We start from the raw sequence: 23,308 nt of genomic DNA on the forward strand, positions 1-23,308 counted from the left end.
AGTGGAATTTCCAAAGCATGTTATATTGAGTGGTACAGTCTCAAAATATGCGCCTAGGTGCACAAAAAGGAATTGTAGACAATTTAGCCAGTTTGTAGTTCAATCATTAAGAAAAAACAAAAGCGTGACAACGAGTATCTGCTTCACTACATAACACGTGTTTTTATGTCCGTTTTTCAGCTTTTCATGGTCTGAATATAGAGGAACAAAACCCATAAGTTTCCCTATGTTTACAACCAAAACTTCTAATAGGCCAACGTTTTGCTACAATTTGGCAATTTCCATTGATGCGCGTCTTGGTTCTGGAGACATGGTTTAATATCATTCCTGGCAAATCCCTAGCAAATGGGTTTAATTGGGGGCATTTGCCACTAAACTAGAGACAGATGATTCTAAATTTCAAGGCTTTAAGTACGTAACCAATGCACACTAACCTCTGTGACCGAACGAGCCACAAGCAATTTGATCTCATCATTTTCCTGGAGAATTCTATTCGCTTCTTTCACGGTCCGAATTTGTGAGCTGTTTATCTGTTGAGGCAAAACGGAACACAATAAGTAAAGCGATTACAAAATAATAAGAATTAAAGTAATCTTGCAACTGATAAAGGTGCAAGGCTTCTACTAAAGCAAGTCACAACAGAAACTTATCAAAAAGGAACAAAGGGCATGGAACCTTTAAGTGTAGGCTTCATATTTCTCATATACTATCAACTAAATTATGACATTTTGTTTCAATTCGTCAACACAAAGTTTAACAGTCTATGAAAAATATCGTGTTCCCTTGGATTAAGTTAATATCAAAAACAGCCCGTTCTGCCTGTCAAAAAAGAATAACGTTTAACTGCTAACTAAAGCTGAACTATTAACAACTATCCAGTAAATTCAATTCCAATTTAAACGGGTTCCATTTGTGGTTATTTTGTCAGGATGAAATCCAAAGCCATGAATAGGCAATCGATCGTGACATTACAGAAACACTTAATAACAAAAATTTGAAGTATTCCTGTGAATAAGTCAATAATCCAATCGACATTACTGAATCGAAAAAATTTACGGCGCTAAGAAAGTTATGAAGTAAGCATGTTTAAGCTGAAAATCAGGAAACGTTAGTCGTATTCAAATTTCTGAAGATGTAATGAGTTTAAACGCTTAAGGCCAGGTCAATAAAATAATTTTCCAAAAAGTTTTTTCTGAAATAGATAACCAGATTTGACAATAGACGAGAAATAAATACCCTTTTCATCCACGCAAATAAAACGTTCATCTTTGTTTCAGTGACCAGTTCAAAACAACTTCGCATATGATTTTAAGCCTGCTGTTTGTTATCAAAGGATAAAGTCTTTTATTTTTCCTATCAAAACAAGGTATCTTGCTGATTTCGGCTCAAGAGAAGTTTATGATCACGTGGCGCAAAAATGGCACTTCACAGAGCTTCCGGATAATGAAATTTCTCGGAAAGACGATATTGCTTGAAGGGCTCACAATTTGACATGAAGCTTTAATACATCTAACAGAGACACAATAACAAGCGCAACACTTGGCCATTTTAGAAGACGAACTCCAGGAAGTGCTGCGTTGTGTCAAACAACTTATGTGAAGGATGACAATACTAATTGGAAAGTTATCTTGTCCCAGAAACACCAGGCAACTATTTACACCCTAGATTGCGTGGGCTAAGAAATTTTTCCCTCTATGTAAATCTCGCACACCTTTTATGGATAACCTATTGCTTCGTTAGAAAGTCGCTGGAAATCCTTTGTGTTTGTGGAAATCTCGTAGACTACATGCAATAGTGAATTACACTTCGGATTCGGCTGACATAGGGAAGTAATGCTCATTGTGCAAAATGGTGTTCTTGATTCACCCAAAATGGTGTTCAAGTTTCTTGTAAACTTGAAATTTCGAGCTTGAGGGGTTTTATTGACAAAAGATAGACTACTGCGAGAGGTGTCTTACGTTCTGGTAAAAGGTTAATCCCCTGCTTAAAAAGCCTGGTACCCAATTCATAATTGGTTGACCAGATGAAAATCTAGCCAGGTAGGGTATTTACGATGTGGATATATGAGAAGGTCACGTGTTAGGCAGCAGTTGGAAATAGCAATCGAACAGTTGAGTTTTACCTGAACAATTTGGTCCCCAACCATCACTCTTCCACAAACTTCAGCAGAAGATCCAGGTTCAACCTTCAAAAGAATCGCTCACGTTACTCGCATACAATAAATAAATTGAAATCGATAAGAACAGTACTCAAAATTGCTATAAACTGTAACACAAAAGTTAACAGGGAATAAGACCCCACGGAGGTAAATAAGCTTATAGTCATGCTATCTAAATTTTATCTTTGTATCTAGGGGAGATGATTATCAACAGAAGAACACGATTTGTTTCAGAGAACGTTGTCTAGTTGTATTAGGCTTCAAACCCCAAAGCTATGAAAATCTGATAGCTAATCGGCGCACATTCCGCGGGACAAGGACACATTCCGTGGGACAAGGAGCGAGGTGATGGTTGAGATACGACTTGCTAATGCCTCAAGATGGATTTATATCCAAAGGCAATTAAACACGTTATTCCACAACGAATGCTGTGAATTTTGAGAGACAATTTACAGGTAATAAATTTGCAATATCACAAGAGCACGCAAGTTTCGTAGATTAAGGGGTTGATAGATTTGCAAGTCCTGAACGTGGATATAAAATCATTTCACTGCAAATTCTTACAAAATGCTAAATATTTCATGGTTTTATTCATAGCTGCTTAACGATTGAATTTTAAACAAGAGGAAAAGAGAATGCAAAATAGGAAAATATATTTCGAGGTGAATTGTGTTGCTTATCGACCGCAGGCACTGATGTCTCAATTCAAGGCATTAGTGAATTCTAAACATGTCATTGCAAAAAAATCTTCTGCGTGAAATGCGGGCAGATATTTTGAAACTGGTCAACGCCTTAAAGATATGGAAGTCTCAAATCTGAAGTCTCAAAGCAGAATTCAATTGACACACAAGAAAACGATGGGGGTATTATACAAAATTCAGTGATAAGCCTGAGGGTAAACCCGAAATGATCTAACTTTATCTAAAAAAAAAGTTATCAACAGCCTAACTCTGTAAAAGTCGAGTGCTTTTACTTGCCACAAATAAGAAAATGCATTGCACCAAGTCTGAAGTATATGAAGAATGGATTATCTATTTGTAGAAATGATTAACAGTCAATGCCAAAAAGCCTTTTCACAATGTTTGCTCGAAGTGTCTGCATTACTTCTTCTAACAGCCACATCACTTCTTCACTCAATACCGAAAACAGTTGCAAAGGTTCTTATAGATGGTCGACTCTTGCAAAGATAAAGGTATAGTCCCAATAGTAACCGTGGATGATAGAAAAAACAAAAAGAGCCACAGAAATGATGATAGAATCTAAAGGTCTGATATGGGATAAGGAACACATTGGTTAAATTACTTCCAAATGAATAATCAGTCTTTCTACTATCAGTGTTGGTTAAAAAGTAAAGGCATTTTCAGTTGAACAGGATCTTCGTATGATACAGGGCAGGGTGGGATTAACGCAGTTGAAGGATGCACGAGCCCCCATGCCTGTCTGAATAGAATTTATTTTATATTAATCAGCATCTGATAGAGCCACCAGGATCGATGGCTAGAGGGAGACAGAAGTTCGTCTATATGTGCCTGAAAAAGTATTGCAAGGCATGTAGATTGCTAGGAGGTGTGATGTGACATATAGCCCTTAATCTGTTGCTTTTTTCTATTACGCCCTATTCTAGAGTAGGGATTACTTCGACTATATGCTCTCTTTGATAAAAATTAGGTGCCAAGTATAGGTGATTCAAACAGTTTTATGATTCCCAAATCTTGATGCCTAATAAATCAGGGATCGAGTTATAGACAACATTGGTTCCTTATGGAATGCAACCATTCAAACACGACAGTGACCTTGCAGTTGTGACCCGGCAATTAACCTACATTAAAGGAGGCATTTTGTGATACATTTGGCTACACAAACTCTTTATGGGTTGAAAATGACCACCATGTATTCTAGGTCTAATCTGTCTAGAATCAAAAAAAGTTCAACAACGTCACAGAACATCCATTCACAGGGCAGTAACAAAATATACATGTACGGTTTGTTTTGATCCATAATTTCGTCGATGTTGCCCTCAAAGTAATTTTGACTTGAAACCTTACCCACCGACTCGCAGAATACGAAACCTAGAGGTCGATATTTTCAAATTTGTAATACCATTTAATCAGCGCCCCAATCTCTGAGGCTTAAAAACTGATGGATGGCCTCAAACATTTGACATTTAAGAACCAGAAAGGAAACAAAAAACCAAGTTTGATTCCTTTCAACTTTGAAGCTTTATATTGGACAGCAATTAGTGACGGATGGACTTAGCATTCTTGACATATAAATACCAAAATGACGAAAATATCGAACTTTTTATCAAATTGTTTTCTTCAGAATGTAAAATTAATCGGTTTTCCTTGGCTTTATAATCTAGGATTGCAATCTGTGGTCGAAACATTGACAAGGTTAACGCGAATCCAATGAAAAGTTTACCAGAATCTGATTTGCCTTAAAACCCCTTCTCATTTTCAAAAATTTCCACAGGAGAGGTCGCACAAGAGTAAAATCAAATTCTACATGGAGGATCTAGAAACTTGAAGCGGGTGGTTTGACTAACGTGGGTTGATCAAGTATGCGTTCTCACTTAAATCAAATATTTTTCAGGGACAAGGGATCTTTTTTTACCGCAACTCCATGTCCACAAAAACAAATTCCTTGTTCGGACAAATGTATCATCAGTTCTAAACAAAAAAGCTAAACATTTTTCACGATGGCTAAATGCTTAGGCATTGAAAAAGTTGCTTTATTTAAGGTGAGAAATCTCTTGTTTCGATAGAAGTGTGCTCTAATTACACTGACATGTGCTTTGCAAGGTAATGACTGAAATGAACGTGAGCAAATGTTGGTTAAACGTTTGTGAACCTGGTGCAGGTGACTGAGACACATCAAAAGCAGGCTTGTTTCGGCTCTTTTTAGTTCTAAGCTAGGCTTGAGCCTTCTTCCTCCCTGGCATAAATTAGCTTTTGATCCAAGATGGGTTTGCTTTAAAAAACCATACCTGAAATTAAGATCGCTGGACAAATCCATAGCTATCTTTTGAAGTTAAAGACCGAGTGTGTGTAAGGGATCGCATTTTAAGCTTATCAAGGCTCCCGAGAGAGCCAGACGGTTCGAGCACGTATATTGAGTCTAAGATATCGAGACATCTGCAAGATTAAGCACAAGTAATTATTAAGCCAATTTCGCTGTTTGCTGTTTGCTCAGGGTTTTGTCAAACAGCCTAACTAAAAGGCGGCTTACTCATTAGCAAAGACGAAGAGAGAAAGCCGTGCGCGTATTTCACCCAGAGCAAACAATATGTTCTTAAAGCAATGCTAATCCGATACCGTTCTCTAGGCACTATATTCCGACTGGCCTTGATTCGTAAGGAAAATAAGAAAAGTATCTTCAGGAGATGCTTACCCTTAGAACATAAACGCCAAGCTCATCTTCTTCACCACCATAACCAACAGAGATGCCAAACTCCTTGCCAATCTTATTCAACATGATCTCCTGCAAGAAAAAATCAGGATTCTTAAACTTTGACGTCGTAGGGTTAGGATTCCGAGGGTCTAGTTGAGAGGTTAGGGTCTTCTCTCCAGTGTGCCTGTGCTGATGTGGCGATGGTGGTCAACACAACGCGAGGATTTAAAAAGCATGGGAAGATATTTCAAGAACGACCACACTAGTTGGATAATACAATATCGAAGAATAAGCTATGTAAAATAGAGGCATATAAATAGATACACTTTATTGACAGTAGAAATAAATAAATTCCACAATGAAAAACCATCAAGTGTTTTAAACGCTATGTTTTGAGACCTCTATTTAGAAACTGCGGGTTTATTTATTCAAGTGTTGTAAATAAAAACCGCCAACCACGCTGACCATTATGGATTTAAAATGTTGTTTTGAGAGTTAGAATGTCCAGCAGGAAAAGCAACAATTCGTGTAACTAAGGATAAAGATAAGAATTTCAAGAATAAAACTATCAGTAACGAACCCCCATGATGAAAAATTTATCTATGGCAGAGGGGTGGGGGTGTTCCGACACTTTTCAACGGATAGGGGTATTTCGATACTTTATAAACAGATGTTGAGACGACTGGGTAAATGGACAAGGCATTATGGAAACCCTCGATGCCAACGTCAACTGCATTCTTATTACCCATGTCCAACCTTTTTGAAATAAATCTCTAGGTGTCAACAAATCTTTTGCTACTCCTCTAGACCAGCAGATAGGTCTAAACATGAGACGGGCTAAACGGATAACATTTCCGTTTTCCGTCTTCTGTTTCATTTGATTCTTGCCACTGTTTTAGTGCAAACTTAACGAAATCAAGAGAAAAGAAATGCAAATAACTCCAAAAGAAAAATAATTATTTCAATACAGAAAAGCAAGAAAAGCCAATAGCCACAGGACTTATTTCTGGGTAAGTGCCAAAATTCTGAAGCATATCCTCGGGTGCAATGACATTACTAAATTCCATGTCAAATCTTTAAGAATTAAATGGTCTTTACTTAAAGCCATAACACATGTCGCCATGGACACAAAACAGCCGTTAATTCTTGCACTTCAAAAACACTGCATCAACACAGAGGCAAAGGTACTTCAAAATGGCCGCCAATGCAAATAGAGATCTAAGATTATTGCACATGTGCATCTGCTTGCAAGAGATATGAGGCGAGGCATCTAGATTGCAAATGCCAACGTAGTGAATTTAGATGAATGATGAGATTTGATGTTAGTCTATATTCCAGGGCTCTAAATAACAACAAGAAAAAGAGAATGTAACGACTGCAGACAAATTTGTCAAAATGACACTGCAAACTTTGTGGAAGACAAGGGTGATTTTAGCTAGCAATAATGGGACACCACAGTGGCTTCATACCAAACTATTGGTAGTTGTCAGAGAGGGTGGTCTGCGTGTTTTCAAAATTGCATGGAAAAAGCAAGAAAAAGTCTTAAACAGAATCATCTGCTGCGAATAATTAACATAATTAGTGAGATGGGCCACTGCGAATAATAGTCAGACAATAAGCTAATTCAGTGCGGATAAATATCAAAGAATTGTGTTATTGTCACAATTAGGATGAACAGTCTTCAGATGCCTAAAGAAGCATAAACTGTGACGTCATTGCTAGACAAGAAAGAAGGGTTTAAGAGGCGAACATGAACAAACATTCATCATTGAGAAGAGAAGAAGATTGCCTACAATACATCAACAATGAACATGTTTGAATGAATGAAAAGTCATTCTAATTTTACACTCAGCTGCTAAAAAGATCATTTAAAACGGCCAGCTTACGATTGTATCATTAACAAAAATAGGATTTTTCATTGAATGTCGGAATGGGTTAAAAACAGACAGCTGGCATATTGAGGTGAGCAGTAACTAAGCTTGAACTGTGTTAAAATGTTCAATAGTTCATAGGATCTTAACAGGGACCTCGGCAAGGATAATGCCACTTGATAAATGCCCCTTACTCTAAAAATGCCTCTCAGATTTAAGAAGGCCATTATTCTGGCTTGCAACCCCTTTATCCGTCAGGTGCTTATGGTGCTTATTGTCAAGAAAGACATGGTTCATCGTGATGAAAAACTCATAATGAACGTCAAAGCTCAAATGACGAAACTCTTACAAGAAGGGGTATGATCCTTGGCATGTTTCCATTGAGCTGACAATAGTGACCCTTGCTTTGTCAATAGCTATACTCGGTGAAGTTAAAAGCTTTATCTAGCAAAGGAACAAACAAGTCTAGAATGTGACTTCGCCCTGCTCTCAAGGAACAAGGAGGTCAAATGCAAGCAAATCTCTCACGAATTGTGCGAATAAAATTCATTTACACTGACCTTGTTGATTATTAAAGCAAAGAAATATAGAGGAAGGATTTGGTTTGTATAAGGGCACTAATTGAGGACCTAGCCATTATTTAGCAAAGCAGAAAGGAATTATTCTAATGAGTAAACTAAAAAATGTGTGAAGCGAGTATAGAAAAAGAGCATTATATTTCATTAGCAGGTAAACAAACCTCGTATTCATATTCATATTCAATATCGAGGTCATTCGACGTTGATGTCACAGTACTGGCATTTTCTACGGACACCTTGCTCTCCTCGGACAAACTGTTGATGATCGAAGATATTGACCCATTTAAAGACTCATCCACCAAAAAATACGTGCTTCTTCTGATGACCTTTCTCGGACTTGAGTTGTCATCATTTTTGCTTCGCCTCAGTTTAACTTCATGCACCGGACTGAGGCTATCGTCAGTGCTCGTTGAGCCACTTCGAATTCCTGTTGCTGTCGCTCTGGCCCCCGGTGACGTATTTCCATATCCATTGATAACGGTGGAAGGCGTAATAGTTCGGACATCGTCGCAACTTTCAGACGAAACATCTTTCGGTTCTTGTAATGCATCAACGATAGGCGAAACCGACCCATCCATGCAATAAGTTCGATGGCTTCGCGATGATCTTTGCGTAAGTAATGTGTCGTAAGCAGAGTCGTAAAGATCGCTTTTTGCCGGACCATCGGCTTTGCTATTTCCCGAAACCGAAAGGAGGCTTTCTTCTGCCTCACTACACGACATTACCGCCGAATCCGTCAACTCGCAGGACTTTGAACAGTCAGTTTGTGTTGCGATGTTCCACTTTCGCTTGTCCATCGCAACGTCCCGTCGCAATAGTAGATGAACCATACCATGAGCATTTTTAAACGCTTCAACAGCGTCTTCGTGTGTTGCTTTACGAAGGTCTTGACCATTGACCTGTGAATTAAAGAAAAATACAAATAAGAATTGTCGTAACTTGCATTAACTTATGCTTTGCAAAAATGTAGTGAACAATTGTTAAAAATTGTAAAATGTAGAACACAAAGCAACTGAACTCTCAATTGGGTTGCGTGACTACAAAATTTTAAAAGTATAGGCAAGTCAACAGCCTGACACACTTGCTTTCGAGGTGTCCTGATATGAAAAGTAGTGAAAAGCAGGGGAAGAATAATAAAGCTAGGTTTGAGAAGAAAGCCTTATGTACATTGTGAAAAATCATAAACCAAAATTGAAAAAAAATATTTCTGCAATAAGTAGTAATCAGCCTTTCTAGGCCATAAATTGTAGCAAAACGCACTGATTCGATATCACAATTAAAAATTGCACACCAACACATCTTTTTTGTTGTTAGGAATGGATTGGGAGCTTATGGTGATTAAAGCTAGAATGCGGAAATCGGTACAAGATAATACTTCTTAAACGGGACAGACAAAACCAAAGGCTTCAAAGGCAATTGTGATGTCTATACCTAAATCAAGTATTGTCTATGCATTCAAATGCTTGTATCCGAATAGGACGAACACATTTCAATGCCGGGTATAATTTGTACTACAACTTGGAATCTAATCAGGCATCGGAAATGCATCATCATTAAAAGGATACCTCAAAAAATACAAGCTTGTATCATTGATCGATGTCGGACGCTAAATCTGCTAAACGTATCATCTTATTTGCAATGCATAACAAACTCTGCTTTCAGAGAGTGCCGGCTAGATAAGCTCATTCGAGCATCTCAAGGGATACACAAAACAAAAAAGACCGTGTTTTCATGCAACCGATGCAACTGCTGCACATTGCTTAAAAATGGATCGTTTGATGCAGCAAACTTCATGTCATTCAAACAATTGCACACGTGTTCAAGTGTTGATTACCACAAAATGGTGAAATTCGTAGTATTTCTTGAAGTTTTTGGTAAAGTTTATATTTTCAAAAGAAAATTTACTTTATAATTATATTGCAAAATCAGAATTGAAACATCAAAACTCTGAAGAAATATCATAATGACTGCAAACCAAGCATAGAAAATGGAATAAATCATGATCAGATTTGCTACATAGTTAATTAATGTCTGGTAATTGAGGTACGACATAAAAAACGAGGGTTGAATTCATTTGAATCCAAATTTCAGCGGCTATGGTCACTTGTGCAAGAAAACCGTTTGCAGAACACTGTTTAAAGGCAAATTCAAAGTCTGCTAAAAAGTATAGGAAAATGAAGCCAAACGAGAAAATCTTCCATGGAACACAGCAGGGGGCACTTAATCAAAATTTTAAATTAAAATCCGACGGCGATTTGCCTGAACAAGAAAAAGATTTTAAGTCTCTTTGAGCGGTGCTTTAGCAACCAACTTAGATATATAGATTTAAAATGAGGAATAGTTTTGTTTCTCTGGAAACGAATGAATACTAATCTTGGCCGTGTTGCATAATTGATGCACCGTTAATGAAGTGTTAAAAGGATTTGCGAAACAGTTATATGTTGACAAAAACAGGATTCATCTCCATGTGGACAGTAAAGGGTGATTGCCACAGAACGAGAATAAAACTGTTATTGGGCCGATTTCCTAGCAAATTTCAATTTATCTGTGATACGATTGGGATAAGTTAATTCCACGAAGAGTTGTATACAGGATTTGGTTGGTAACAACAACTTGTTTGTCGCTAAATGAAGGCATGGAGAGATTTAGATGATTGTAATCAATTCAATTCAAGAAAGGGAAGTGACTAACCAGTTTGTTTTCGATGAGGTTTTAAAATCACAAAAGGATGAGGTTTAAGCGGAACAGAAATTTTGTTACCACGCCTTTGTAGAATAAATTATTATTCAGTAAGGAAAGGACTCAACTTAATTAAACAGGTTTCGATAATTTGTTTTCGGAAGTATACTGAAAAATATAAAATTATGACGTTATCGTGCGTTCGCGCCTTCCACATATAGCCTCGGTTATAATGCAGTGGCGCTTAGCATTATGGTTTTGCAAACGTAGAAAGCCTTGATATCTGGCTAAAAAAAATTGATAGTACTTTCCACGTTATAGATTGTGTTTTAATAAATTTGTTCTATTCAATAAATCAGTTGCGCAACATCACTGAAATGCAAACGAAAATTTCATGTTCTCACTGAATCGAAAGCTTTAAGCTTATCGTACGAGTAGCTGCTGTCTGAATGCAATGTCTGTCTAGGATTCTATCAAAGCACTGAATCCACTATCTTTGCTGAACGTATATAGATCTATAAAGTATGCCGCTAGAACAGGACATAAATACTCGAAATAAGATTACGCATAAGATTAATTATAAACTTCGCGTTCTCTTTCTAAATCGCGAGTATATCTTGTTATCCGAGTTTGATAATTCTATTTCATATGATCTTTGATGCGTTTTACAAACACGTACAAATCTCCTTCGCATCGGTGAGAAAGGATAATCTCGGTTTCACAATCAGATGACCCTTTTCACATTAATTTAATAATGGTTAAAGGATTTCGGGTGAGAACAAGCTAATTGGCAACCCATTTTTAGATCCATGCCAGAGCTCCTTCCAAATCAACAATGATTTGCTATAAGAATTCTGAGCATCAGTTAGAAAAACAAAGTTACACTGGGTAACTGGGACATTGAACTCGTGATAAAATGAAAAAAATTCCAGCTTGACTGTTGGGAATTTTACCGATATGAAAAGGACATTATTTTAGCACCACAGGCAGGTGTCGAAAAGTGCCTTCCATAAAATGAAATGCTATCCAATTCTAGGTGTTATAACGCCTAGAAACCGTATCAAAATCTAAAATTTAGAGTTTTATCTCTTATCGTAAGTGACAGCTCTCATAACTCCCTTAAAATATAGAAGATGGCCTTTTAGTTAAAACTGCGATACGTTTGCTGATATATCTCATTTTCAAAAGAATAGACTATTGTGTGTACAAAATACCACTGTCCCTATCTTAAGAACAAAGGCTGGACCTCTAAGCTGAAGTTCCATAAAAATGGTCCTACTAAAACAGGAAGGGAGATCAGCGTGGCCATGTTAAGGTACCGCAGACATCGTTGTACTAACAGCATTATATACAGCTGGCTTAACAAATAATATCATTGCTTTAGACATGCTTCTTCATTGGGGTTGGCGTTGAGCGTATTCGATGTTAAGACTTTAGTATATCCAGACATGAATCAGTGAAAGAGTTGGCTCCATTCAATGGTGTTATTTCTTAAGAACAAGCTGAGGTTAGATAGACAGGATGATAACTTTAAAATGCATTCCATTGCAGGAAAATTGGCTCTGCTCTGATCTCCTATTGGCAAAAATGACAAGTTATCAGTTCGAGGTTTTTACGGTATGGCGACAATCTTAAGCCAAAGATTCGATTGGCTGAGTATTTGAAACGCACAATAAACGATAGATAAAAGGCGCTAATCAAATATCAAAGGCTAAGCTAAGAGTCGAAGGCTGTTTCTTACCAAGTATACTTGTTATTGACCTCAAGGTTGTTTATAAAATGTGAAACAATATATATTTTACAGTTTGGAACAAGTTACACATGATTGAATCGAATTGAAAAAGTATTGACGCAAGTAGCAAAACTGGCCTCGAAACGTGGTATTGGGTTTAAGAATCATTGTACGATGTTCTGTTAAGATAGAACATTAAAGATAAATATATTTGTTATTGTGGGAAGGATTTTCTGAAGGGTGAGAAGGCCATCTAATAACTTGGAAGGAAGGAAGCTGTGAAATAAGAATGATGTCGATAAATAAAGCCGATAGATAGAGCTGCCACTGGAAAAGTTGAAAAATTATAACCCAGTAAATCGAAAATTTTTTCAAGTCCGCTTGCCTGTAGATTTGCTACAAGTCTTGACCAGGTTATTCGACGATTGTGACGACAATTGATCTTGCGGAGGTGAAATGCGGAGGAGGAAAGGGAGGTCTAGAGATGGGTCTCAAAAATCACGAGAGGCCTAAAGGTGGCCTACGAAGAATTGGGGCAGAAGTCAACAGCATCGGGGCACGTTACAGTAAATTACATCCATTTGAGAAAAGCAGCATTTTGGGTGCCACAGTATAAATTGATAGTCTCAACTGAGGGGCCTTTGGCACATATGGATAAAGCAATGTTGCCTTAAAAAGATAGTGATGATTGAGATATATGGATCGTTCTTGCTTTGAACTCGCGAGATTAAACTTGACTTAATAAACAGTAAACTAGAGCTGAGACTTGATATCGATTGCATGTTTTTTCCATGGCTTTTTACTTGCCGTGACATACAAATTCCTGCTTTATTGAAAAGCGAAGCGAGGATTCTCAAATTATGCTAGCTATTAGACAAAAGAGCTTATACAGAATGCTACCCGGCTTTGTTTCAGTACACCCTTTGAGGTAAAATGCACTTATTCCGGGCTTAACAGCTCTGCTCAATATTTGCGTATTCCCTTACACGGACGAACATCCTGTTCACTCTCACCAAATAAAAGATTAACAAGTGTGCAAGCTGAATCCGAACTGAAAATATTTGCCAAGGCTAAAGAAAGGCATCCAGCATTCTTTGTACACCCCTGATCAAACAGTTAAAATGATTGTCGGTAACATGAAGGGAAAGTCTTACTTAAAAATTCTTCCGTTAGGGTCTGCAAACAGCGTCAGAATTCTGACCTTTGGAGAAAGTTCGAAAACATAGCTTCGTAGCGTGTAAAAATCAAACAGCTTGAAAAGTTTCTATTTTCGTAGGCTATGATGCCTTTAAATTCAATTTCAAGAAGTCCCAAACACGTTCTGAAATTTGTCTTTCTGAAATTTGAATACTGCACCATAGGTACTATATTTGCCAACCTTTTTGAAAGTTCAATAAAGAAGTCCTTGATGACTTAAAATATACTTCAGACAGAATGTGAGGCGAACAGTCAATTTAATTATAGGTAAATTGTAGCAGCACTCAAATGTTATTTGTTTCTAATTACAATGGCCTAGAAACACTGCAAGGAATATGGCACAAAACAATTAAAACGTAGATCAAGCCCAAAAGAAGTCTAATTTTCTTTGTCTATTGAAGGTCTCGAAACCAATGACTTTACACGACGAAAGATGTAGCACGTCTTTTTTGACAGTCGTAATACTTGGGACAGGATAGGAGGGAATCACATTTCCTCACAGATAACTCCATCATTGACGTCATTATTTTTGTCTTTTTCATGCCTTAAAGGTAAACATTTTCGTGATGTGCAAAACAGAGAGTGCGGTTTTTCTCTTGTTAAAAGGTCTAATACAAGGACGTGTCACTTAAGAGGCTTAAATGCTGTTCTCATTAAAAAACTGGTGAGACTATCCAAAGCTGACAGGTATTTGTGGGTGAGTAACATCCAAGCACAACCGTGGATCAACGGGGCATAGTATGTAATTTATACTATTCAAAACGAAAAAATCAGAAGCTTCGCTTGATCCACTAGAGTGTAGATAGGTTTGTGGGTAATTGGGACAGACGATGATTAGACACTGGCCCACCCGTAATGCATCCGAGAGCTTTGAGTTCCTATTTACAGTATTGCTGGCTTAGACACAAATATACACTTCTATTCTACTCAAGCCTCAGGCATTTGCTGCCACGAACCAGTTAAGCTGTATCTGATGAGTTACCACAAAGCAAAACTGGTGAAATTTTTCTTATTTTTGGAAGAGAAAAACGGCATAATTTTCGTGCTCTTATAAAGTCCACCCCTAACAGAAGTTGAAACGTTACTTCGTAACGAGGCAGTCAAGAGCATTATGGGAGTTTACCGACAACTGCATGGGAGGAGCCAGGAAAAAAAAGCTAAGTAGAGCAAAGAAAAGTTCATTTTCAACTGGTTTGCAACTCCTTCAAAGAGAAAGGAAAGGGCCTAACGAGTGAACCGAATCATTCTGGTTGACTAATATAATATATGAAAGTCCTTTAAAATGGCGTTTGGTAAGCGCTTTTAAAACAAAATCCATATGGCGCCGCTAAAAGAAAAGCAATGCCCATTTTGCTTTCCATTCAGTACTTGCCATATACAGAGTGGAGCCACTGGCCAGAAAATGAGACATAACGACGACGCTGGTAATTCTGCGCATGCCTCACTCCCGGTTTCCACATAATTTGGTCATTGCGGTTGGTTCTGTTGGAAATCTCTCACAGTTGCAGGACGCAAAGCTTAATAATCCTCCTCCTAAAGTTACCGGTTAACACTATGTTCTCCTACAATTCTAGCCAATAACTTTGAGCTGGTAAATCTAGCGCCTGGGGAGAATGTTTAAGGAAACCCTGAGACTAGCTTGCATACAGCCACACCTTTCCCACAAGAGGAAATATCCTATGTCAAGCCAATGGTAGTTGCTTTGTATTCTATTATGAGACTTTACCCAACAAGGATTAATTTTGATGGGAACTAGCTAATCTTAATAGCTAATTGCCTCGGGCATAAACTAGGACGTTACCTCGAGAACTCTGTCGTTTAGCTGCAGCTTGCCTGGCCGGCTTGCTGGACCATTCTCTGCGATTCTCGATATAAAGATGCCGCTTGAGTCCTTCCCTTCCTGTAGATAGAAATACGAGATTTAAGAAAACAACAACAAAAGGAAAGGGTTATATGATAACGTCTAGAAAGATAGTGCCTGCTGATTATAAGGGAAAGCAAAGCAAATACACTTATTTCCGAAGCTTGCTATCGATTACCTGAATCCACGTTCACGTGACGTAATCAATGGTCTTAATTTTAGGAAAGCGGGAAAAACTCTCAACACTGCAAATCTTCAAAAGACACCTGAATTGTCTCATTTGCCTTGAGTGCTAGGTAATGTATAAACTGCGAGACCTTTCGGTAAATCAAGTAGTCGAACTGATGTGCTGCACGATTGAATTGAATATACGTGCATAGGTTGTTATGATGATTATAATGCCTGTTCGAAGTACAGTATAATCCCGAAGGCTTGAAACCATGTCTCGAATTTTCGATAACCCTAACTGCTTTGCATCCCCCTTGAGCCTTCCCCGAGACGCTCGCACCCCTGAAACCCCAAACAATCGTTAACTCAAAACATTTTTATCGTTGCTTATGAAGTTCGAGCTAGCGGAATTAGAATGCTGAACTAGACGAGGGACAATCCACTCTTGCAAATACCAAACGATATTTTCATCAATACAACAGGATTGCTACGAATTCTCAGATAAAACAACAGGATTTACACCTAAGGTGTACAATATTTCCATGGAGTGATTTGCCCCTGGGTTCTAGACAGAGTCAAGTTATCGACTGATGTTCGTGATTGCTTGTTGCAAATGCAGTTGATCGATTTCAGTTCTAGTGCGAATGCTCTTTAGCCATTTGCGGTATGCTCATCCATCTTTGCAAGCTTAAATCGTGGGAAAACTGCATGAGCAACCCAGGACTGGGCTACAAACATTAATGTAAGCTGGGTGCAAATTAATTCAATTAATATCCTTTTAACTTTAATATCCCATGAGCTTCTTAATTTTTACAGCCTTCTGGGGTGCATTTTATCGTTCGTCCAATTAGAGAAGTTAAGTTGACCTGACAGAATTATTTTCCATTTGAGGTTAAAAATTTTTTATGTGAAGCCCTACCGTCGGGATACTTTTGACTATTTTATTTGCAACAGTTTATGATCGTTCTATTGCGGATACGTTACCCGAAGATATCTGATCATTTGTGGCGAGGTAGCATCTGGGTTGCTTGTAAACTTTAATTTAAATCAGCTGATATTGAAGCCTACTTAAAATAGAAACCATTTAAAATGATGGCAACATGCGGTATTGTGCAACTGGTGATGGACAGAAGACCGACAACACTTTGCCATCTGTCGGCACAATTGGGGGAAAGGCAAATCATTGTCTACAAAACGCGCCGCTTGTATCAGCCTTTCGGGTATAGGGCTAACGGTCATTCGTTTTCAAAGACAAGGAAGTGAAAAATTGACTCCCGAGCATTTCTTTCTTGACTTCAGATTAGAATAGCAAGGCTGTGCCCTATAAAGGGGACTTTGAAAAACGGGCCCAAGCATAACTTCAAAGCCACAACTCATTGTTGACAGGCACAGCGGAGCAGGGGGGCTGGGGGGGGGGGGGCTTTAGCCCCTCCTACTTTTTGCAAAAATGCCAAATATTAAGTATCAAACTACCAGAAAAGCCTCTTTTTATACGGTTTTGGCCCCCCCACTTTTTTAGACCCCCCCCACTTTTCTCAACGGTCCGCGGTGCCTGATTGTTGATAATTGAAGATTGGTCTAAACTGAATTCGCGAAAAACCTCGAGTGCCACAAACTGCTGGGAAATTCTCCGCCGGATTCTTTAAACTCTGATTGTCGAAACAGTACTAGCCATTGCAAAATAACTCTTCAATTTGTAGTATAAAAAAATCATCTTTAAAATATTTTTCGGAAGCCTATTTTTACAAGGCATAACGAAAATAAATAAAGCACAATGAGACGCCATAAAATATGATAGTCTCAAAAGTGCATTGAAACGATATTGAAAAATCGAGTGATTTATATAACACGTCGATTTGTATTAGTTCTGTTTCTTTGTGTCATGCAACGCGAAAAAATGGTATGGTCACGAGTAACGCTAAAACGAGTGCAGGCTTCTGGAATAGGATCATCAAAATGAATAAATTGCACCTATTTTTGAAGTGAAGAAAAAATCTGGTGAAAATATGCCAAGCATTTTCTATAAGCGATGACATATTGCCGTGATCTGTAGGCATCGATTTGTTTGCACCTTGCAGTGCCATGAAAATATCACAAATAAATCAAAAATGCAAAACGCGTAGACAGAATTCACGAGGCAATAAGCTGAAATTTGGCAGGTTTTTGCCTGCCCTTCATATTGCAAAGGCAGGAACTCGAGCAATATCGACTGAATATTCATTGCATCATCACGTTTTAATAAAACTTCACAACAGGAGAAGGAAAGCTGGACTTTGGTAGATCGTTCCCTAGCGAAAATAACAACATAACGACGATTCGAATAATAAAACAAACAACAGACAAACAAGCAAATAAAAAATGAGTAAGAAGGTTGACGATGCTAAATTCGATAATCGTTCTTACCTGGTAGCCACCAACAATATTCAGACCTAAGCTTCCATTTTGCCTCTCAAGGGTTACCGTTAATTCAATCTCTTCGATCTACAAAATAAGATTCATAAACTGAAGTGAATTTCTGCGATTGTACATTCTGATGAATGTAGTTTTTGTCTAAACTTAGCATTTTTCAGGATCAGGAAGGAATTCAGTGCAAGTCACATGATTGTGTTCGTCTCAAAGTTCGTCTCTGGTCAAGCTTTTCGATAATCATAATATCCATCTGTAGAAACGTTTAAAAAGAAAATAGCAAAAATAGGCATTCGTTTGTTTTGGTTAATGATTAGTAATCATGAATGATCAGTTGATTATCGATGATTATGATTATGATAACGACGATACTGATAATAATGGAATATGATTCTTGGTGATTGATGATGATCGGTGTGAATCAGCGACGAGTGACGATGCTTCGTGATGATCGTGAGAAATGATTGCGATGATGATTAATGATAAAGATAGATGTAAATGGTTACGACTATTAAGGATAATGATTCGTCATGATCGTGATTAATGATTGATGGTGATGATTATGATTAATGATAAAGATCGATGTAAATGGTTACGACTATTGAGGATAATGATTCGTGATGATCACGAGTAATGATTGCGATTATGATTAATGATGGGGGCTGATGTTGATTGACGAAAGCAGCGACCAATGATGATGAACTGAAATAATGATAATCACGGCATGGGTCTTAATAAAGACTTTCGGGTTTTTCCTCAAGTAAATTTCGCGCGGGATTGGTAAGTGGTTGTATTTTGAAATAAAGTTCCGCCCGTATGTACACACAATACACTGTGAAAGAACTTCGTGTAAGGGCTAGCCTGAGTCAGAAAGGGAACGACTCTTGTCGGGACCTTTGCATACCACAAACATGGATAAAACATATGTATTAGAGATCACTCGTGTAGCGGTATCTGTTATGTACGAAGTGTTTACGATCTTATAAGACCGTACAAAGATGTATTTTGGATTAACCATCAACAAAGCATTGACATCACAAAACTTCAAAAAAAGACAAAAGACAGTTTATCTTCCAAAGTAAAAGGGGCCCGTGCCTAGAAAAACGAATCTCGTTGAAGGCTTAATGATCGAATATCACATGCAAATTTGGCATTTGGTCTATTTTTAACCACACCTCTATAAACACAATTTCCCTGAGAACTTTTATCAGCAGTGAGACGGAGGTTGATGAATTAATTTGAATTATGATCATGATGATGACTATGATGAGGATTGAAATGATTATTATGAAAGAAGATCACGATTAAGATGATCACTCGAAGCAAGGTAATCAAAGCAACCAGACAATTATATGAAAACGTAACGATTATAATCGTCGTGTTATCATTATATGCTTTATCGCAATCAAATCAACGGTGATCGACGAAGGCTCTTCTGATCCAACTAATCGCAATGATAGTAACGATATTTACAAGGTTTTTTATTTTAGGATTAAGGCAATGGAGCTGGTGTTGAATTTTAATTTCAATTAATTTCAATTACAGCAACAGTAGTAGAATTTTGACGTCAATGCAGGACAGAAAAACTCAACAACTGACAACCTAGCACCTTGACAATCTATACCTGAGCAGATTAAGTGACCTTCATGTCAAAAGCATAAACAATACTATACACACCCCTTGTGAAGTCAAGCTGCTAGTCCATAGTAGAGATCATAACAAGCGTTTGTTTACGTTCTATTTTAACGTTGCAACAATTATTCTTCGTCTATGTTTTCAACAACAAAGCAAAACACGTGTAACATAAAACTTCCTTTCTCTCTTGATAACGTTGCTACATTAACTAGGCAACGGCGGGATCTTTGGATGTTTTCCACTAAAATTAAACACAGGCTCTTGACAAAAACTGTTTCAGCTCAGCCTAGGTGGGCTGCGTATATAGTTCAATCTTCTAATTCAGCATTTTAAATACTGGAATTTATTGGAAAGGCCGGGGAGGAAACTTAACAAGATAGGTTAAATTTTCAATAACAAAGGAATTTTAATGCACATACGGAATAATATATTTCCCCTTTGAGAAGTCTTAACGAAAAATCAAAAACAACTATCAATTAATATTCGATCTATATTTTACAGGATTTTGAGGTTTTAAAAAACGCATAAATTGATTTTCATGTCAGAAAACTGTGCATCACAAAGCGCGAATATCCCGGAGCCATTTTATGTTTTATTCTAGGCACACCGACCTTTACGAATAAGGAAATGTGCGGGGTTTACTTTCAATTAACACCATTAATTCCCTGCACCGCATCGCCCCACAAAAACACGGACATCTATGTCCGGTTTCAAACTGTGCCCATTCATAGGCCTTATTCTAGCTAATCTAGTAAACGTCATTTGCTGTGATCGGCTGAGTTTTCGCGCATCAACATATCCGTCCACTCGAGATCACAAGAAATGGTGATAAAAGGTACATGCACAAGGATTTGACATTGAAACACCAGCGTGATAAAAGCCCCCAACCGCACCTCAGTCGGTAGAATTCCACAATATGTTAACCACCCAAAAACTCTTAATGTATGGCTAACGTTAAAATAAATTTTCATTGTTATCATTTTACAATCCTATCAATTTCTGTTGCCTGATTTGCGAACGGAACCACTCGAAATGGGCCTCATGGTGGATAAAAGTATAAAAACACAGTCTTTGAACTACTGTTAGTAACACTAATTAAGGTTTTGTCGAGGTTTCCGTTTGTGTCATACATTATACTGTGCGAAGCGAAAGAATTAAACAATTCATTTTCAAAAACAAATCGTTGAATTTCAAAACAATGTGTTACATTAATTTCTAAGCTCGTCTGATACCTTGCCAAATATTATCATTTCTCATAATAAATTGACGAAACTTACACACACACAAATTCAGAAATATTGTTGTAGAAATCTAAATCGCGAAGAGAGCCTACTCAGGTGTCAAAGAAAATAAATTAAAAATATTAGTCTATTTGTTTTCGGTTCTACAGACAAACGCTTTCGAGTTGTACGATACACTTGGAAATGATACAATTTTAAGATCACAGTTTGGCAGTCGAAACATGCCCGAAGGAGTGTAAGTAAAATGGACCAGCAATATTGAACAGTAGTGTTGAAAATAAGAATAAATATCGTTGGAATAAATCGAATTACATACCTCTCCGTCTCTTTTGCGTAACTCTCCTTGCAGAGCTGCCATTTTCGTTCGAAGTTCTCGAATTTCCCGTTCGTAATTCAAGGCCTGTTTTTGACATCGATTTTCGACATCTACAAGCTGGTCCATTATCTCGTTTTCCTTCGATGTCAGCCTAAGCGAAAGTTTGTCATTTTCGTACTCCAAGTTCGTTATTTGAATTTTCTGCGTTTTTACTGTCTCCAATAACACATCTAAACAATCGTGTTCACAAGCATTCTCAACAGTATGATGACAATTCCTGCAATTGTTCAGGGCTTTCCTTTTCTCTATTAACTCGCTTTCACTAAAATAATCCCCTTCGCACCCATTTTCTCTATTGTACGGGCAGGTTTTCAAATGAACATCCTCCAGTCCAAGTTTATAAACAGCAGTACAGCCGTCCTTGTGATACGGGCAGTAGACATTGAAATTTAATACGAGCTTCCATACAGTCTGGGATCTTTGCACACTATCGTTCGATAATATCTTTGAGCAGCAATAAGGACAAATATCTGCTGATGGTCCCCTTCGCCAGCTTTGCCAACAACCTGCACAAACGTAGTGTCCACAGGGGCTGCATACTGGCTCTTTCAAAATTAGACAACACAGAGGACAAAGAACTTCTTGAGGAAGATTATCTACAAATCTGTCTGTTTCAATACCCATATTTTCTTTGCCAGAAGATAATATCATTATAAATCCAGTTTACTTAAACGGCACTCGAAGCATCTGCCCATCGTTTGATTTATGCTTGAATTCGGAATCTTCAATCATTAATCCATGTTATTGAACTTGTCACTCTAAATTATTTCATTTCATAACACAATAAAATTCTGCAAACTCTTGCAAATGCTGAAAAAGTGCCTTCAATAAAAATGCGAGTATTTCTGATAACTTGAACGACAAGTTAAACTTCCAGGCAAAAGCTATGTACGTGTGATTTTCACTCGCTAAATGAAGTGATCTCGCAGGCTCACAGTTTCCTACCAAACGCGATTATACGGGAGCTTCCTCGCGAATTCCACAGCTCCTTTTCCTGTGCTAAGTTTTAGCATGAATGGCTTATCGTTTGGCTGTTAGCGGGAACTATACGACCTCCGATCTTGACTATGCGGTCACCCTCCTGTCAATCAAAGCCCATCCGATTGTGAACTCGCTTTTGACGACTTCAATCTAATTATGTCTTCCCGTTGCAATCATTGTCGGCTCTTTTGAGCAAGACGTAAACAAAGCGATCTGTCTTCAATTGTTCTCCCTGCAAATGTAAACATCGGTAAAGTAACATCAAGAACTGCCTGAGTTTACGATTTTTTAGGAAAATAAGGCGTGTTGCTAAAAACATAGAAGATAGAGCATCGATAGTGATCTACGTACCGTACCCTCTAAAACGAAAAGCTCCAGCGTAATCAGACAAAACACATACACAAAAGAAATTTTTTATTTCTCTGTTTCAAATACTACATAATGGTGACGCAAAATTATACCAAGATTGCTTTCTAACGGTTAAATTTGGCTTTTGAGGCAGAATGTACATCCTTCCTCGGTCCCTCTGTCCAACCGGTTTTGAAAAGCTTTGTGAATCCGGTGACAAAAAATCCAACTATATAATAATTAGTAACGTTCTCCTTCCCAAAGGGTGCTGAAAATCCTCATTGGAATGGCTATGACGTCACTGAAAATCGCTGTATACACTGTAGCTAATCCACAGGGTGTCATATTTTCAAGGGATGAAATCATACGAAACAGTATTCTAATTAGAAGTAGAAAACAGAATGACACGCGGAAATGAAAACAAGTTTGAGAAAATCAGTTACTTAAAATCAAATAGCATTTTAAAACAACGCGAAAATGATGACACATATACTCAACTACCTCAAACACTAGCTCTGCATCTGCTCTGTTTAAAGTTTGCCAAAATCATAACACTATCAAAAATAGCGTTTATTTTTCCTACGTGTATGCCTGCTGAACTCAAACTGTCTTGCTATCAATAGTAGCTGAAAGCAACATTGAATGTCAAAGAGGTCATTTGATAATCAAACTGCAAAAATCAAGGTA

At 37.7% G+C, this 23,308-nt stretch overlaps 1 protein-coding gene across 9 annotated transcripts in view; it reads right to left on the bottom strand.

Moving 5' to 3' along the window:
• LOC135692412 (uncharacterized) overlaps positions 1 to 23,308 on the bottom strand; it is an 81,769-nt gene that overhangs the window by 3,637 nt on the left and 54,824 nt on the right. For 8 of the 9 annotated variants that reach the window (XM_065210517.2, XM_065210515.2, XM_065210516.2 and 5 more), the window contains 7 exons: positions 21,233 to 22,505; positions 18,038 to 18,115; positions 15,407 to 15,505; positions 8,159 to 8,896; positions 5,549 to 5,638; positions 2,123 to 2,185; positions 435 to 530 (listed from right to left, as the gene is read on the bottom strand). In XM_065210517.2, the coding sequence (XP_065066589.2) occupies positions 435 to 530; positions 2,123 to 2,185; positions 5,549 to 5,638; positions 8,159 to 8,896; positions 15,407 to 15,505; positions 18,038 to 18,115; positions 21,233 to 21,943 (1,875 nt within the window). In that variant the 5' untranslated portion in view covers positions 21,944 to 22,505. Of the gene's footprint in view, positions 1 to 434; positions 531 to 2,122; positions 2,186 to 5,548; positions 5,639 to 8,158; positions 8,897 to 15,406; positions 15,506 to 18,037; positions 18,116 to 21,232; positions 22,506 to 23,122; positions 23,268 to 23,308 lie in introns of those variants that run through there. The other variant, XM_065210519.2, reaches the window with a different exon arrangement.

Source organism: Rhopilema esculentum, chromosome 3 (genome assembly GCF_057945365.1).
Source record: "Rhopilema esculentum isolate cy_ngs chromosome 3, ASM5794536v1, whole genome shotgun sequence".
In the NCBI taxonomy this organism is placed as follows: domain Eukaryota; kingdom Metazoa; phylum Cnidaria; class Scyphozoa; order Rhizostomeae; family Rhizostomatidae; genus Rhopilema; species Rhopilema esculentum.